Source organism: Puma concolor, chromosome B4 (assembly GCF_028749965.1).
Source record: "Puma concolor isolate L17-30 chromosome B4, mPumCon1.1.hap2, whole genome shotgun sequence".
In the NCBI taxonomy this organism is placed as follows: domain Eukaryota; kingdom Metazoa; phylum Chordata; class Mammalia; order Carnivora; family Felidae; genus Puma; species Puma concolor.
The window spans coordinates 132383611-132402520 of NC_141673.1; the positions used below are offsets into that span (position 1 = coordinate 132383611).

Here is an 18910-nt window from a genome sequence, read left to right on the forward strand (position 1 = left end):
ATCCACCAGATATAAACCTATATACAAGTGCTGGGTCACAGATATGTGTCCATTATGGTAGATACAAACAGTTCTCCAAAATGCCTGTCCCAGTGTGACTCCCATGGGCACGCCTGCTTGTTCTCCCCATGCAGCTGGCATACGCGAGTCTCATTCTGATGTCCGGTCCATTCCCAAGAAGATGAACAGTGTTGGGCCATGTTTTTTCCCCATGATACTTAACTGGCCACTTGGAGATCCTCGTACGAAGTGCCTGTTCAAATCTTTTGCCTATTTTTCTATCCAGTTGTCTTTTTAAAAATACAGGACTATACATACTAGATAGAAATCTTTTACTGGAAATATTTATTGGAAGTATCGGCCACTACTCACTAGCTTCCCTTTTCTCTCTCTTTTTTTTTTTTATTTTTATTTTTCAACGTTTTATTTATTTTTGGGACAGAGAGAGACAGAGCATGAACGGGGGAGGGGCAGAGACAGAGGGAGACACAGAATCGGAAACAGGCTCCAGGCTCTGAGCCATCAGCCCAGAGCGCGACGCGGGGCTCGAACTCACGGACCGCGAGATCGTGACCTGGCTGAAGTCGGACGCTTAACGGACTGCGCCACCCAGGCACCCCTCCTTTTCTCTCTCTTAATGGGAGTCTTGTGATGGCTAGTCCTTAATTTTAATGTAGCATAATGTTTCATGGTTAGAGTTTTTTGTGTCCTATTTAGGAAACCACTACCAACTCCATGGTCATGGAGATACTCACCTGTTTTATTCTAGAAGCATTATTTTTAACTTTCCATATTCAGTGCGACAATTAATCTGGAATGAACTTTTATGTATGGCGTGAGGTCAAGAGTCATTGTCTTCTTTCTTTTTTTAATGTTTATTTATTTATTTATTTATTTTGGAGAGAGAGAGAGATAGCAGGCAAGCAGGAGAGAGGGGGAGAGAGAATCCCAAGCAGGCTCCAAACTGTCAGTGCACAGCCTGCCGCGGGGCTCGAACTCACAACCACGAGATCATGACCTGTATGGAAATCAGGAGTCAGATGCTTAACAGACTGAGCCACCCAGGTGCCCCTCATTGTTTTCTAAGTTGACATCCAATTGTCCAGCACCGGACCTTGAAAATACTATCCCTGAACACTGCATATTCCCTTGGTTGTAAGTCAAATGACAGTGTACGTGTCTGTTTATGAATTCTCTTATCTGTTTGTCTACTTGTCTACTCATATACCACTAATACAGTGTTTCTTTTTTTAAAATGTTTATTTTTGAGAGAGAAAAATAAACGTGTACGCAAGAGCAGGGGAGGGGCAGAAAGAGAGGGAGACAAAGATCTGAAGCAGGCTCTGAATTGACAGCAGAGAGCCGAACGTGGGGCTTGAACTCACAAATGTGAGATCATGACCTGAGCCCAAGTCTGTCGCTTAACCGACTGAGCCACCGAGGAACCCCTAAAACATTGTTTTCATTATTACAAGTCTCCAGATCTGGTAGTTTAAAGCCCTCCAGTTCTGCTGTTCGTCTTTAAGTCTGTGATAGCTCTTTCGACCCTTTTTACTTCCATGTAAATTTTAGTATCAGCTTGTCAGTTTCCAGACACCCAGATACACACAGACACACACACACACACACAGACACACACACACACACACACACACACACACACACACACACACACCCTCTGCCGGGACTTTAACGGGGACTACACAGAAGTTCCTCAACTTGAGGAGAACTGAATTTTCCAACGTTCTGACTCCTCTAATAGGGTACACGCCCTCACTTACTCAGATTAGTGGCTCTCACACTGTGGCCCTTCGACCAGCAGCCACAGCACCTAGAACTACAAATGCTTGGGCCCCACCTTAGATCTGCTGCATCAGGAACATTAAGGGCCTCCAGTCTCTGTGTTAACATACACTCTGGGAAATACTGATGTGCTAATGTTGGGTAGGCACTGATTTGGTTCTGTGACTTCTCTTTAAAAAAATTTTTTTTTTAACGTTTATTTATTTTTGAGACAGAGAGAGACAGAGCATGAACGGGGGAGGGTCAGAGAGAGGGAGACACAGAATCTGAAACAGGCTCCAGGCTCTGAGCTGTCACCACAGAGCCCGACGCGGGGCTTGAACTCACGGACCGTGAGATCATGACCTGAGCCGAAGTCGGCGGCTTAACCGACTGAACCACCCAGGCGCCCCGGTTCTGTGACTTCTCTTGAGAAAGTCTTGCAGTTTCCCAGCCAGAGCCACCCAGGTGCCCCAAGTGTGTTTGTTTGTCTGTTTAAACATTTTATTTTTTTACATTTATTTATTTTTGAGAAACAGAGTGAGACAAAGCGTGAGCGGGGGTGGGGCAGAGAGAGAGGAGACACAGAATCTGAAGCAGACTCCAGGCTCTGAGCTGTCAGCACAGAGCCCGACATGGAGCTCGAACTCACAAACTGTGAGATCGTGACCTGAGCCGAAGTCGGACGCTCAACCGACTGAGCCACCCAGGCGCCCGAAGTGTGTTTCTTTTTAAGATAATGAGTGGGTTTTGGATTTTGTCAAATCTCTTTTTATGTATTATAGTCGTTCTCAGCAGGTGGAGAGGTTCCCCTTCACAGGGCATTTGGCAGTGCCTGGAAACACTTCTGGTTGTCACAGATGGGTGGGCACTGCTGGCATCTAGGGGGTGGAGGCCAGGAGCGGTGTTCCACATCCCACAGTGTACAGGACAACTCCCCACATAAAGGATGCTGTGGCCGAGGAGGCTGAGGAGAGACGATCATATCCCTTTTCTCCTTTATTCTGTCCAAGAGCTGAATTGCAATGATTGATTTTCAAATATTAAACCAACCTTGCATTCTTAGAACACGTCCAATCTGGTTGTGATGCTATCTTTTTTATACATCACTGAATTTGATTTGCTAATATTTTGTTTAGACTTTCTGCATCTCTGTTCACAAGACAGACTGGCCTGGAATTTTCCTCTGTTTGCCATCAGGTTTTGTATATATCTTTTTCAAATGTCAACTTTTACAAGCACCTGGGTGGCTCAGTTGGTTGAACGTCTGACTTCGGCTCAGGTGATGGTCTTGCGATGTGTGGGTTTGAGCCCCACCTTGGGCTCTGTGCTGACAGTTCAGAGCCTGGAGTCTGCTTTGGATTCTGTGTCTCCCTTTCTCTCTGCCCCTCCCCTGCTCTCATTCTGTCTCTTTTTCAAAAATTAAATAATAAACATTAAAAAAATGTTTTTAAATGTCAACTTTTGGAACAATGTGCCCTAGGATTTTAATTTTAGTTCTTAGCTTATCTTTTTGCTCCACCTTTCCTGAGATGTTTTGGGGGTGGGGTGGGGAGGAAAGACTGAGTTTAAGAATACTTTTTCTCTAGCTGAAATTAGAGCAGGTTCATATTAACTAGATCTGTGTAATTTTATCAGTCTGCATACCTAGCAGTGTACAGTCCCTGAAAACTTCAACACTCCCTGTAAAAACAGGATCAGTGTGAAAGGCATTAGAAGAGGGGCAAGGTACTGTGAGGGCAAATGGGCATAAAGCGTTCCTGACTATCTTCTATTGAGCACTGGGCCAAGGGAAAGATAAATAGGTTTTAAAATACCCAATATGGTCATCTACAGAACATGTGACTAAGGAGTTTACACTTTATTCTGAGAATTCCAGGATCCAGCCCTACCTACTTTTCACATTTCATCTCTTTACTGCTCTCCCCTTTCTCCTCTAATGCAGGGGTGGTAACTTCCTCCGTAAGGGGACAGGGAGTAAATGTTTTAGGTTCTGCAGGCTTTACCATGGCAACTACCCAACTCTGCCCATGTAGTGTGAATGTACAGTATGTTAACGAACGGGTCTAGCTTTGTTACAATAAATCTTTACAAAGACAGTGAGGGTCCAGGGGTGCCTGGGTGGCTCAGTCAGTTGAATGTCCAATTTCAGCTTGGGTCAATGATCTTGCGGTTTGTGGGTTCGAGCCCCATGTCAGGCTCTGTGCTGATGGCTCAGAGCCTGGAGCCTGCTTTGGTTTCTATGTCTCCCTCTATCTCTGGCCCTCCCTGCTCATGCTCTGTCTGCTCTCTCTCTCTCAAAAATATATAAACAACAACAACAAAAAACCACAGGTGGGGCCTAGATTTGGTCCACAGGCTGTAGTTTGCCAACTCTTGCTCCGTACTCTAATCAGATCAAACCACCTGACATCTCCTGTGCCTGTGTTCACATCATCAGTGCCTGTCCCTGCATAGCCACCTCTTAACTATCCTTTATGGTCTGATTTATTTATTTATTTATTTATTTATTTATTTATTAAATTTTTAATGTTTTTATTTATTTTTGAGACAGAGAGAGGCAGAGCATGAGCAGGGGAGGGGCAGAGAGAGAGGGAGCCACAGAATCAGAAGCAGGCTCCAGGCTCTGAGCTGTCAGCCCAGAGCGCGACGCGGGGCTCGAACTCACAGACTGTGAGATGATGACCTGAGCCGAAGCCGGACGCTCAACCGACTGAGCCACCCAGGCGCCCCTATGGTCCGATTTAAATGTGACCACACTTCCAGCCTACTCCATAGCATCTACTGAATCATACATGCAAATATTTGAGTATCTATTGAACATGGGCAATGTAAATACAACAGCGTAAATAAAGTTCTTGCTGTCTAGTTGATCATCTAAAGAGGGCTTTAGATGGGAAAACAGGTATTTACTTCAGAGTCTAGAAATGGCTCTGACGAGGTGACTACAGGGTGTTAAGGAAATGGGTACCAATCCCCACTTTTGGGAAAGGGGTCTGATCTGGAAAACTTTGGTGAGGAAATGATATCTGCCAAAAGTCTGAAAGAAGTGGGTGAGAGTCAAACACAGGGGGGCAGTGATATCTGTGTCCAAAGAGGTCACGTTGGCTATCGTGTGAGGAACAGCGAATGTGGGAAGCAACCTGGATGAGACTTCAAGGGTCACCTAAACTAGAGCAGGGGTGATGGGAACAGAGGAGGAGACGAGATTTGACAGAGATTTAAAGTGTAGAATCAGGGGCACCTGGTTGGCTCGGCTGGTTAAGCGTCCGACTTTGGCTCAGGTCATGATCTCATGGTTCCTGAGTTGGAGGCCACGTCAGGCTCTGTGCTGACAACATGAAGCCTGACTGGGATTCTCTCTCTCCCTCGCCTCTGCCCCTCCCCCACTCACGTGCTCTCTCTTCCCCTCCCTCATTGCCTCTCCACACCCCCTCTCTCTCAAAATAAATAATAAATAAACTTAAAAAAGAGAGAAACAAATAAAACAGAGAACCAGCACCTCCTATTAGCTTCTCTCCTGTAGCTGTCCCTCACCCAGGGCTGCAGCCCCACCAGGGTGTTCACCCTTAAAGAGGAGCCTTGTGTGGGAGGCACCCCTGAACCACCCACAGAGCTTACAGGCTGTCTCGTCACTGTGACCAAAACGTCAGCTGCCTCCTCGCCATGTCTGTCTGCTTTGTCCCTCTGCCAACCAGAACAGGAAAGCTTCCTCCGAAATCCAGCGACACCGTTCATTTTGTGATTTTTCTAGAATTTCTTGAACACTGGTGGGATCATCTGGAGGGTCACAGTGTATGGTGTAGGGCATTCCTGCCTCATCTTTCCCCCACATACCTCCATCTTGCCAGACCACCCTGTCCCCTATGCATTCAGCACTCAGCCTCCTAACTCTCCTGCTTCCCCAGACTCACTGTAAGACATGTCAAATGTGTCTCCTCTCCAGGCGGAGTGGTTTAGCACAGTGATGGAACAGAAAAACCTTCCAAGTCTAAAATCACTAGTGCTCTTAGCATAACAGAGGCCCCTGTAATTAATAATTACAACCATCACGGGTGGTTAGGATGATGTGATAGTGGTAAACAACCATAATCAAATAAAACGTCTGAGGAAATATATTAATGCTCTCTACCCTCTTCCTCCTACTTTGCCTTCCCCAATTCAGCGTTTCAATAGGGCTATGCACAAGTTTCTTAGAGAATCGACTTTGGTTAGGTGTACAGTAAAATTAAACGGGCAACTGGCCTGTAACAGCCCTTCAGCTTAAGACACATGCCGACTTCTGACACTAAGTGAGGGGCGAAAATACGAACAGAGCATAAAACCCCCACAGATCTAATCCAACATCAAAGCAAGAAGTCCCAAAGTAAGATTTCATTTGGAAAATAGGCTTAGGGAGTGCCTGGGTGGCTCAGTCAGTTAAGTGTCCGACTCTTGATTTCAGCTCAGGTCATGATCCCACGGCTCGTGGGATCGAGCCCTGTGTCAACAGTGAGTCTGCACTTGACAGTGTGGAGGCCTCTGGGGATTCTCTCTCTCTCTCTCTGCCCCTCCCCACCTGTGGGCACTCGTGCTCTCTCTCTCTGAAAATAAACAAACATTTAAAAATATATTATTAAAAAAAAAAGAAAAGAAAATGGACTTAGAAAGGGCAGGCCCTACGCAACCATTTTGTGTTCTGAGACAGATTCCAGGACCCACAGGACGAAAGACACAACACCGATCAATCAGTCCAGCTCCTTCACTGGAAGATGTGACGCCGGGTTCAGAGGCAATGAAATGACTCCGAGGGTCATACAGCTGCTAACTACTCCATGGCGTGGCCGAGACTAGAATTAGTCTATTCTTGCTTTTTGCTTTGTTCACCTCATTTCTGCTTCTAATGACATACTTATCCAAGCTCAGAGGCCGGGGTCCTCAAAAACTCAGATTCTTGCATCCTCACCCCATCTGAGGTCTCTCCCTGGGGCTAGAGGCTGGTACAGGCCGTGAGCCTGGCGTGTGTGCCCACGCGCCTTCTCTGTGCTCAGCCTGGCCTTGAACACTGACCTGTGGGGCACAGCCCCCCCAAAAAAGCTGCGGGTTCAGTCTGATGCCTGATTCCCCAGACAAGAAGCTGCCCTCCACATGAACCGGGCCTCTGCCTGCACCTGGGAGGGGAGGAGAAGGCAGAAACAGAGAAGAGCCCAGTGCCGAGGGCAGGGAACAGGGTCTTCAGGGCCAGGAAAGGGGCACATGCCCAGTCTGTTCCTCCTGTTTCCCCCCCCCCCCCCCCACCGAGATGCTGGTGCCGCCCATCCCCCAGGCAGGGATGCGAGAGAGGGAGACGGGCCTTGAGGAAGAGGCAGTGCGTGGAGCGCACAGAGGTGGGAACAGGCAAGTGTGTACAGCCAGGAAGTAGGTGAGAGGGAACTGGAGGGAAACATGGAGTGACTGCTAAAGGGCACGGGGTATCTTTGGGGGTGATGGAAACGTTAAAATAATTTTTTTAATGTTTAATTATTTTTGAGAGAGAGAGAGAGAGAGAAAGAATGTGAGTGGGGGAGGGGCAGAGAGAGAGGGAGACAGAGAATCTGAAGCAGGCTCTGCGCTGTCAGCGCAAAGCCCGACGTGGGGCTTGAACCCGTGAACCTCGAGATCATGACCCGAGCTGAAGTCGGACGCTCAGCCGACTGAGCCACCCAGGATGCCCCGGTGATGAAAATGTTTTAAATGTGATTGTGATGGTGGTTGTACAACTCTGTGAATCTACTAAAAACCACTGACTAGCATACTTTGAATGGGTGAACCGTGTGGTATATGAATGACTCCTCAGTACAGCTGTCACATACTGAAAAACAACAGCAGCAGCAAGCAAGGCCGGGGGCTGGTGGCTCATGTGGAGGAGGGAGGAAAGCCAGAGGCCCGGCAGTGGGGGTCCCTGGTGCTTTTGGGAAGCGGCATTTGCTAACTCAGCACCAAAGAACTAAGATAGGAAGCGAGGACAAACGAAAACAGCAGCTTTCTCTGGAAGAAACGAACTGAAGAAAACTCCAGTTTGTGCTAGTGTTTGGAAGGAGGTGGGCTCGCAACAGAACATTTTTTTAAGTTTCTTTTCTATCAGTGGTGTTTGTAATGTACCAGTTTGGGCTACAAATCTCCAGACCTGTAAGAACTATGTAGAGAACCATACCTCGACCATTTGACCCTGCCATGTTGGCATCAGGCAATGTCTGTCAGCCTCCCGGGGAAACACTGCTTTGCTTCAAGAACGTGAGAGTATATACTTTTCTCCTCTAATATGTATATTATGATCGTGAAGACATAATCTCTACTATATTCAAACCAGAAAATTCAAAACGCTAAATCTACTTAAGTAATTGCCAAGCATGCTATACGTGTCTCCTGTGAGAAAGACAAAGTCCTGGTGTTGCTGACATCTGTATGCTCCTACATGAAGATGACAGGAGAAAGGTCTGCCAGTCCCAGCGGAGCTCTGAGAGGAACATCCAGATAAGCTGGATGAGAGACTTTGAAGATCTTATTTAAGATCTTATTTTAATCTCTACACCCCACCTGGGGCTTGAACTTACAACCCCGAGATCAAGAGTCAAATGTTCTACCAACTGAGCCAGCCAGGTGCCACGGGTGACGGACTTTTATAACGAAAGTTACCAACAGTTCTAAAAGTCAACAATCCTCGATACACCTATGGGAGTGCCGATTTGGGACAGAAGTTTCATTCTGGGGGGAGTGTGGAGCGGAAAAAAAAACCCCTCTGTTTGGCTGAACAAGAAAGTTGAGGAGCCCTACTCCTACTAAAATAACGCCTGCCTAAAACACTACTGAATTAATTAAGTTCTGAGGCTTTTTTCTTTTCTTTTTTCTTTTAAACAAAGAAATGTGGCTTAACTACTGCAGACTGAGACAGTTGTGGTAACTCCTCATGAGGGAGAAAAAAGAAGTAGTGGAACTCATCTCTATTCTAGACAAAAAGAAAATCATGAACAAGATTACGATGGCTAAAAATATTCTTGAAGTGAACCAAGATCTCTTCACGGCCAGTCTCTTAGGTGGGCAGCCTAGAGTAGTTGTTTTGGCTGAGTGTGATGTGATGTTCGCATTTTCTTTTTACACACACCAAAAATGACCTTCCAGATGCTTGAGTCAGGCTTTGCTGATTTAATAATCTAAGCTGATGAGAGACATCCCCTCCCGCCCCCCCCCCCCCATAACCACTGTCCCACAGCTGAGGCAGAACAGGGGCAGAGAGCAGCACAGAGAAATCAGCCTCTGTGGCCTTCTCGACATGGCTTTAAACGCCGTGCTTACCTTGGCAATCTCCTAAGAAAGACCATAAGTGCCCTGGCGTTCCCCACAGTCCAGTCTAAGGGCTTAATTATGGTTATCTCTACCCAGGCACCCTGGTGATTCTGCACCAGGGCTAACTCAAGCCTGTACTTCTGGCCGGAAAGAGACATAAACAAACCAGCGCGGGAGGAGATGTGTGCACAGTTTTGATTACAGATCTAAAGAACCATGGCTTCGAAGGATTACAGCTGGGCTCCCTGGCGGCCTTAAGCTTCCTTCAAGAGGCAGTATTATAAAGAAGTTCCAATAGGACGGACCCGCCTCGCGTGCCTGGTATCGTGTGCCCTCCTAGATCCCTTCTGAAACCCGTCACGCTGTCCCAGGACTTCACACTTGCCGCTGAATTGCGAGTTTCCGAAAAGATGAAAACCGTGTCGTACTCATCAACTGCGCTGTGCTCCTGTACGCAGCAGCCATTTGTTAAACGTTTACTGAATTTAACTTTTATAAAAGCTATGCAAGCTTTGTCGTAAAATGGCTGCTTCGACCAGCAAGTTGTGGGCTCAGCGAGGCTAAGGATCCAGAATGGCAAGGAAGTTGGGGTTACTGCTGACCAGTCTGCCTCTCCTTTCTATCCTCTGTTGTTTCCTCTCCTTGAAATCATCCAGCCCCTGCTGTGTCCAGTCGCTGTGCTTGACCCTGTCTTCACCCGTCCCAGCCACGCAGACAGTGTTCACTGCTCTACCTTCTTATTCCATGAAGATCGGGTGAGGCCAAAAGGCATCAAAGGCTTTTGGAGAAGGAAGGGCATAATCAGGAGCTGGCAAATGCTGTCTGATCACAGACTTGTTATGTGACTCTAGGGCCACAACATGTGTTAGCTCAGGGAGAAGGGAGGGTCTCAGGACAGTTCACTGAGTAGTAAATCTCCAAACAAACCCAGGAATGAATCGGGATCACTGTTTTTGCCCAACGTGGAGATAAAAATGAACAAGGGGTATGCTTGGGAATTCGAGATGTTTCCAGCCCGCCCTCAAAGAAATCCGTGCATTAAAAAGTCTCTTAAGAGCTGTGGGTATTAAGAGTTTCCCACTCTGTTCAACCAGCCAGTCACCTTCTGTCCTAGAGAAAGCTCCAGGAGGCCTGCTGGCTGCAGGACCACATACAGAAGGGGCACCCAAGCACAGCAGCAGGAAGCAGCCTCTGTCCCTGGAACCCAGGGCAGTTTTGTGAGACATATGCTCCAGAAGCCAGCCCGACGGGGTTAAGACTACAGGAAACCCTACACCCAAAGCTTCCTCTGTCCCCTTAAACAGCCATCATTGCTGAACGTCTCCAAATTCTTCTTGAAATTTTTATTCTGGATCTGTATCACCTACCAAGGTAGCAAGTTCCAGAACCTCCTTACTTAACTTTGCAAAGACGCGCTGCCTTGTGTTGCACTGAGGCCATCCTGAAGTTTCAAAGGAAAAAACAAAACAGAAACACATTCGAAAGATTGCCTCTTACTCAAGTATTTCAGGATTTGGACAATTTGTTCTTGTTCTAGCTATGCCTTCCATTAAATAAAGCATTCAGAGGAAGAATTCCTTACAAGAAAAACAAAATACACATACAAATACAACTAGCCCTTTGACGATAAAGACCACATCCTTTGCCTTCTTGGAATGGCCCTGGTCATGGCGGTGGCCGTGTGGGGAGCCACAACAATCCTATTTAAGCAGCTACTTTAATTTCTAGCTTGCACTGGCTCAGAAGGAAAGTTTCTAAAGAGTAGAGATCTGTTATACCCCAGGCAACCCCTCAGCTAGTGTGTGAAAACTTTAGGATACTCTAACATCAGGCATTAATGTTTTATCTTCTTTCAAAAATAATCCTTGCTTACAAAAGAAATGCTTCTATAAATCGGAACTAGGTTATCTCTTATTTAAAGAGCCCTCCAAGAGGCGCATTTAACACCATACAACTTAGAGGCTTAAAAGCACTGTCCTTACTAGTCTTTTTGAGGTCAGGGATTAAGCAAGCAGAGAAACTACCATGGTTGATTCTCATTCTAAAAAAGATGAGCATTTTAAGGTCTTTTTGACCTGATGACTTAGAATAAACACATATAGCTCCGTTCCACATTTAGACTCCCCAAAAATTCACAAATTTTTTAATAGTGTAGCTGGTTCTGGTGAAAGGGGCTGGCTGCTAATATATTGCTTTTGTGTGAAAGTCAAGTGCTGCACAGTTGTTTAGAAAACTTCAGTTCCATTTAAAGTGAAATGCCAGGGTGCCTGGGTGGCTCAGTTGGCTGAGCATCCAACTCTTGATTTCAGCTCAGGTCATGATCCCAGGGTCGTGGGAGTGAGTCCCATGTCAGGCTCTGTGCTGACAGTGTGGAGCCTGCTTGAGATTCTCTCCCTCTCCCTCTGCCCCTCTCCCCTGCTCATGCTATCGCTTTAAAAAAAAAATGAGGGGCGCCTGGGTGGCTAAGTCGGTTAAGTGTCCGACTTCGGCTCAGGTCATGATCTCACAGTTTGTGGGTTCAAGCCCCACGTTGGGCTCTGTGCTGACAGCTCTGAGCCTGGAGCCTGCTTCGGATTCTGTGTCTCCCTCTTTCTCTGCCCCTCCACTGCTCACGCTCTGTCTCTCTCAAATATAAACAAACATAAAAAAATGAAAAAAAAAAGAGATGCCTAAAAATTGAAAAAAAAATTTCAGGGTGCTAGTTCTAAGGCAAATGCACAAATGTGAGGTAACAACTGAGGACAACTACTGTTGGCTCGATGATCTCCCACAAGGGAAAGTGCTTGAAAACAGGCAGGGGTCCACACAGAAGGCACTGAAACAGGACTGGGACGTGTCCACCAACAGGCAGAAATGGGTAGTCAAGTAGGGTATGTGGCAGAACTATGTGGTCACGCCCATATCATGAGAATGTAATTTAATTTTTTTAATGTTTAGTTTTGAGAGAGAGACACACACATACACAGACAGCACAAGCGGGGGAGGGCAGAGAGACAGGGAGACACAGAAACCGAAGCAGGCTCCAGGCCCTGAGCTGTCAGCACAGAGCCCGATGTGGGGCTCGAACTCACAAACCATGAGATCATGACCTGAGCTGAAACCAAGAGTCAGAGGCTTAACTGACTGAGCCACCCAGGTGCCCCAATTTAATTTTTTTAAGTTTATTTTGAGAGGGAGTGAGAGAGAACAGGGGAGGGGCAGAGAGAGAAAGAGAGAGAGAGAGAGAAAGAGAGAGAGAGAGAGAAAGAGAGAGAGAGAGAGAGAGAGAGAGAGAGAGACAGAATCCCAAGCAGGCTTCCTGCTGTCAGCACAGAGCCCGATGTAGGGCTTGAACTCACAAACCATGAGATCATGACCTGAGCCAAAACCAAGAGTCCAACGCTTAACTGACTGAGCCACCCAGGCACCCAAGAATATAATTTAATTGTGCACTTCCTGAAAGTAGAATCTATCATGCCGTGCCCACAATTATCCTCCATCAGGTATAGTGATGGGCACTGGGGGGAGCAGAGATGCGTCAGACACATCACCGTGCTGCTTCAGGACATTACCAGATTGAAAAGAACTGTGGAGGGCGGGCATTCTTTAAGTTCAGTTCAAAGCGATGCCCCAGAGAGAGACTGCCAGAATTAGGAACTTTGCAAGATGCTGGGGGAAGGGGTATTTTCCCTTTAGTCTCATCCCAAAGAAAAAAATCTGAAGACTACTAATGAGACAGAGATACCAAATCCAACAAGAGGCAGCAGGATGAAGCGGAATCACATGCAGCCTGGAAGCTACAAGGGCGCCTGCCAAAGAGGCTGGTGTTAGTAAGCCCGATTACGTGCTGGCCAGTTCGTCCTTACGGTGTCCCTTGGAAAGAATTATTGTCCCATCACCCTCTTTTTAACTAATGAAGAAAGTAACTAATGGACAAATTCACTGAATAACTTATCCCAGGTTACAAAGGAGACAAAGTTGAATGTGAACTTGGGCTTGTCTCTAATGCCCTTGTGTTTATTACTATCCTGAGCTGATTTTTAGGATACAGACTGGTTAGTAAAAAAGAAAGTAACTTTAAACATGCATAAGGATTTTTTTTTGAGAGAAATTATAAGTATACTGGAGAATGTCCTGCTGATGCCTATTCAACCTTACCATAAAACCTTGCAGGCCAATGCTGACGGCTCATAAATCTTTATTAGAGGTAGCTAATGTTGTCCTCACTTCCCCCACCTTGACCTCCTGATACTTATAAGTGTAAGAGATTTATAGTCTCTCTCACCTTTTGAATCTAATGATGTTTCTTTTTTTTTTTTTTTTTGATGTTTATTTATTTTTGAGAGAGACAGAGACAAAATGCGAGCGGGCTAGGGGCAGAGCGAGAGGGAGACACAGAAGCAGAGGCAGGCTCCAGGCTCTGAGCTGTAAGCACAGAGCCCGACGTGGGGCTTGAACCTACAAGCTGTGAGATCATGACCTGAGCCGAAGGCAGACGCTCAACCGACTGAGCCACCCAGGCGCGTGGTATTTCTACTATATTACTAACAATGGCCATGGCAGGGGCGCATGGGTGGCTCAGTCAGTTAAGCATCTGACTCTTGATCTTGGCTCAGGTCATGATCTCTCAGTTTGTGGGTTCGACCCCCGCATCAGGCTCTGTGCTGATAGTGTGAAGCCTGCTTGGAATTCTGTCTCCTTCTCTCTTCCCCTCCCCAACTTGTGCGCTCACTCTCTATCTCTCTCTCAAAATAAATAAACATAAAATAAATACCCGTGACAAAAGGCTTCAAAATAAGTCACTTCTCTTTGTGACTCTGGGACTGATACTTAATCGTATCCCTTAATAGGGACACTTAAGAGTACCTCCCTTCAAACAAGAGCTTTTATCCCTGAAGATGTATTCCTGTATATGACATCCTGACAAAGCGTCAACATGGCGCATAGTCTCCCAATTTGCCAGATGACAGACCTTAACGTCCCGTCTGCCTATACCTACGTTCTATGGAAAGTTGTAGTTTCTATGGCAGTATCTTGTAAACTCCTGAGTTCACTTTACAGACTTGCTTCTTCCAGTAAAGACACCATGCGGTTACTCTGGTAGCCGTGATCCCTCTAAGAGGCCCTTTTTCATCTTCTTCTAAGTCTTCTAAGCCTGGGTGATGATGCACCACCCAGATCACCTGCTGGGAATGAAGGACATGTTCCCCTATCTGTTGGCCGTGCACCTGGAAGGTGGCCCCCAGCTGCCAGTCAATCACACACACAAGAGAGACAGAAGGTAGTGGAGCAAAGTCATTTCCTGCCACTCCTCATGGGACATAGAGGTCATTCAAGTCCTGTATGTCTTTGGAGCATGTGAGTGTGAGCCACCCTTAAGACTTGATGAAAGAGGGCATTAACTGGTTAGCATGAAGAGTGACCCTATGTGACCAGGACAGAGGTTCAAACACAGCAGCTTTCCTTTCTGAAATTCAGAGCACTTGACATGCGTGGGATTGTGGTCTCTCCCAGGAGGAGATGGAGGGGGGTTATTTATTATTTCATTCTCCTACAAAAAAGGCCATGCTACGAAGCAAGCTAAGAGACCAAGTTCAACAAGAAAATAATTCAAATACCCTGACTGCTAACATGCTACACCCATTTCTTTAGCTACCATGGGGCGTCTGAGAAAACTCTACACTGTTTCCCATCACCACTGGCATGGGTGGTCCCGTAGAGTATAGGACCTAAGTCACCACCTCAAGTCCTAGAAATACTGTCTACAGGGGCACCTGGGTGGCTTAGTCAGTTGAGCGTCTGACTTTTGATTTTGGCTCAAGTCATGATCCCAGGGTCGTGGTATTGAGCCCCGTGTTGGGCTCTGTGCTAAGCATGGAGACTGCTTAAGATTTTCTCTCTCCCTCTCCCTAGCTTGTGCACTCTGTCTCTTTAAAATAAAACAAACAATGGGAGTGCCTGAGTGGCTCAGTCAGTTGAGCATCTGGCTTCAGCTCAGGTCATGATCTCATTGTTTGCAAGTTCAAGCCCCATGTCTGGCTCTGTGCTGACAGCTCGGAGCCTGGAACCTGCTTCAGATTCTGTGTCTCCCTGTCTCTCTGCCCCTCCCCTGCGTGCACTCTGTCTTTCTCCCTCTCAAAAATAAATAAACATAAAAAAAATTATGAAAAAGAATTTTTTTAATATTAAAAAAAAAAGAAACACCATCTACCAAGCAGGCTGCTTCGTGATACTTTGGAGCATACACTCTGCTAATTACTGCCAAGTTCATCTGTCATTTCTACATACTTCTCCATTATTAAGGACTTCTAGTTTCCTGGATAGTCAGAGAGTAATTTGTACTATATTTTTTCTTCTGGTGAATGAAATCAGATAACATTTCACGTTACTATGATGGTTTAAAAGAACATACAAGTAGGAGTCTATAAATTCTATCATTACTATTAACTGCTCTCTACACCATATGTATCTTATATTCAACACAACTGGGGTTAATTTTAGGGCTGAAGGAAGTTCTGCTCCCACTAGAAGGGCCTGAGATAAACAACAGAGACCATTCGCAGTGCGGCCAACATTAACTCGCTCCTGTCCTTCCCTCTATGAAAACAAACGTCTCTCTCCTGCAACATGAGTATCTTGAGGGGCAAAGGGTGCAGAAGGGTCACCTTTAAAGCTAAATGTCCTTTCTGTGAACATCCCCAAAGCTTTCTCAGGCTGTGTAAGGGCCTGGATCCTGAGAGAGATGGATGCAAAAGCACTTGTATTTGCAAAGAGGTAAAAATCCGCTTCGAAGTGAATTTGCTTTGCCCCGTGAGGCGCTTCTCTCCTTTCAACCCTCCGCGAGCTGAACGGCAGCAGGCCCCCGCCGGTGTCCTACGGGCCTTCGGGGCAGGGTCCTCTCGGCGGCCGGGTCACCGGCCACCACTGCGAGATCCGCCTGGCTGCCGAGCGCAAGGCTCGGCGTCTGTGCAGACCCTACGACGATGACGAATCAGATGCCACCTGACAGAGCACGGATGCGGAGACGCCGAGCTAGCGAACCCCAGAGGATGCCCCGAGACATGCCTCCGGGAGGCGGGAGGCGGGGGGCCGGCACAGAATCAGCCAGCCGCCGCGGTGGAGCCAACGGTCACTCACCAGCGTGACACTCCTGGAGCGGGAACCGCTGCTTCCGCTCTCCAAGCTGCCCCCTCGGCTCAGGTCGCCGAGCCTGCCGCCGGGTGACGCGTCCGGCTCCATCTCCGAAGACTCTGACTGCTGGCGGCTAACAGGCATCCCCGCGGACCCCCGGGCCCCCGGGCCGCTCACAGGGAGTGGGGAAGGGGCCCGCGTCCCATGCTGAAGCAGCAGCTACCTGTGGAGAAATGGAGCACAGGCGGACAGGGTTAGGGGGCCCGGGCCTCAGTCCCAAGACGAAAGGCTGGGCGTGGGTCACGGTCATCCGGGTTCACAGCCTCGACCATCAAGACAAAGGGAATCAGGGGCGCCTGGGTGGCTCAGTTGGTTAAGCATCGGGCTCTTGACTTGGGCTCAGGTCATGATCTCATGGGTCGTGAGTTTGAGCCCGGCATCGGGCTCTTTGCTGACAGCGTGGAGCCTGCTTGGGATTCTCTCCCTCTCTCTCCGCCCCTCCCCTGCTCTCTCTCTCTCTCTCTCTCTCTCTAAAAATAAATAAACTCTAAAAAGACAAAGGGAATTATGAGACCCTAAGTTAATTTTTGTTTGCTCATTTTCATTTCTCCTTTATATCCCTTTCCATTAGGAAGATGTAAGAATCATTTTTAATAGACTTTATTTTTTATTAAAAAATTTTAAATTATTCTGTTGATTTAGACAGAGAGACAGACATGAGTTGGGGAGGGACAGAGAGGGAGGGAGACACAGAATCAAAAGCAGGCTCCAGGCTCTGAGCTGTCAGCACAGAGCCTGACATGGGGCTCAAAGCCACGAACTGTGAGGTCATGACCTGAGCTGAAGTCGGACACTCAACCGACTGAGCCAACCAGGCACCCCAATTTATTTACTTTTTTAATGTTTATTTTTGAGAGAGAGGGAGGGAGGGAGAGCACAAGCAGGGGAGGGGCAGAGAGCCAGGAAGAGAATCCTTTTTAAGGAAAAGATGGATGGATGCACTAACAATGACTTTGGTGCTGGAAATTTGATAGAGTAATGTTCTGACCCCCTCCTTTATACCTAGGGCCAGTACCTTCATGCACCTTCACACTCAGATTCAGGATTTCCCTGTGCTGATTATTGATTCTAGTCTTTTCCACCTCAGACACCACAAAATTATGGTTCCTTTCCAGCTTCACTGCAGTTCAGAGTTGAGCAAAGTGACAAGTTAGGAAATTGTGAAAGGAAGTCTGGTTGACATCTCTGAGATTCTAGACTCTCTGGAGGCTGTGATGCTCTTGCAATTTCTACATAAGATACTAAGGTACCTTAAGTTAACACAACAAGGAAGTTCATATTTTTACTTTCAGGAACAAAGACATTGAAATTCCCCCTATCAGCCCCTTAGTTTCATACTCTGACTCCTTTAGCAGGAAATTCAGCTCAGTCTCTGAACAATGGACAATTGAGTTCAACAAAACCTTCTAGAAGACCAAACAAGATTAATAGGGAATAAAGGAGTAAGCCTCTTGTGGAGGCTTATGGCAAGTGGAGAGATACAAGCCCACGTTCTTCCTTCCTACACTGAAAATACTGCCAGGTGGCTTTACACGCCCCTTAAAGAATACTGAGGGGTATGTGAGCTCAGAGATCCATCAGCACAACTGTGTGTGTGTGTGTGTGTGTGTGTGTGTGTGTGTGTTTCTATTTTTAATAGAAACATGAACATCTGCGGAGAAAGCTCAATCAGTACTGAACACCTTTAGGTGGACTTTGTCACTTAAGACTTCAAAAATTACGGGGCACCTAGGTGGCTCAGTCAGTTAAGCGTCCAACTTTGGCTCAGGTCATGATGTTGCAGTTCGTGGGTTTGAGCCCCACATCAGGTTCTGTGCTGACAGCTTAGAGCCTGGAACCTGCTTCAGATTCTGTGTCCCCCTCTCTCTCTGCCCTTCCCCTGCTCACTCTCTCAAAAATAAATAAACATTTAAAAAACTAAAAACACTTCAAAAATTACTGTGAGATCTTTTAGGGAAATCCCAAAGGTGTTAGAACAGCTCAAAAATGGAACTAGTCCTCTTGGTTTCTCTTCATTCTTCAGGTGAATCAGCCCAACTCAACTGGCAATTTAAGAGCAAGGCTAGGGAACAGAAGATTCTGGGCATATATGTACTTTTTGAAAGTTGGCCATTATTCCAAATGTTAAAACAAAAAGACTTAAGAAAACATTAAAAGTTTAAAATTTTTTTAATAGTAAGCAAGCCTCAACAATACACAGACCTTATCTAAACTGTCCACACAGCCAGTAACATTCCCCATCACTGGGACCGTGAGTAGCCAGGGCCTGGGTGAGGTGGGCAGGAAATGCGAGAAGCACGCGGATGCTTCGATTCTTTCTGATCTGCACATTCCTACCCACTGACTCTGCTCTAGTTCCTTCCTGAACTACAGTTAAGTCATGCTCCAAGGAAAGGAGGGAGATGTGGGTCACTAAGTTCCCCAGATACAACAGGGGGATGCAAGATGGGCCAGTGAGATGCTGATTCAGCCCCATGTGAGGCAGGAACCAGGTGGAATTGCCTCGTCCACGGGGAAAGATCTGGAATTTTGTGCTTGTGCGCAGTAAGAGCAGCATCTGAGGCGCTCACAGGATGGCCGTAGGGTGCTAACTTAGCACACCACTCGAGAGCAGACCTCTCTCTTGTGTTCCTACACTTTTAAAAGCTATTCTGAC

At 46.9% G+C, this 18910-nt stretch overlaps 1 protein-coding gene and 1 long non-coding RNA gene across 6 annotated transcripts in view; one reads left to right on the top strand and one right to left on the bottom strand.

The window, feature by feature from the left end:
* LOC147579517 (uncharacterized) overlaps nt 1–18910 on the top strand; it is a 37296-nt gene that overhangs the window by 17646 nt on the left and 740 nt on the right. The gene's annotated exons all lie outside the window — the stretch shown is intronic.
* The window catches only part of PROSER2 (proline and serine rich 2), a 47197-nt gene that overhangs the window by 8767 nt on the left and 19520 nt on the right, over nt 1–18910 (bottom strand). For all 5 annotated transcript variants that reach the window (XM_086714958.1, XM_086714955.1, XM_086714956.1 and 2 more), the window contains exon 2: nt 16201–16417. In XM_086714958.1, coding sequence (XP_086571084.1) covers nt 16201–16338 — 138 coding nt within the window. In that variant the 5' untranslated portion in view covers nt 16339–16417. The remainder of the gene's footprint in view (nt 1–16200; nt 16418–18910) is intronic.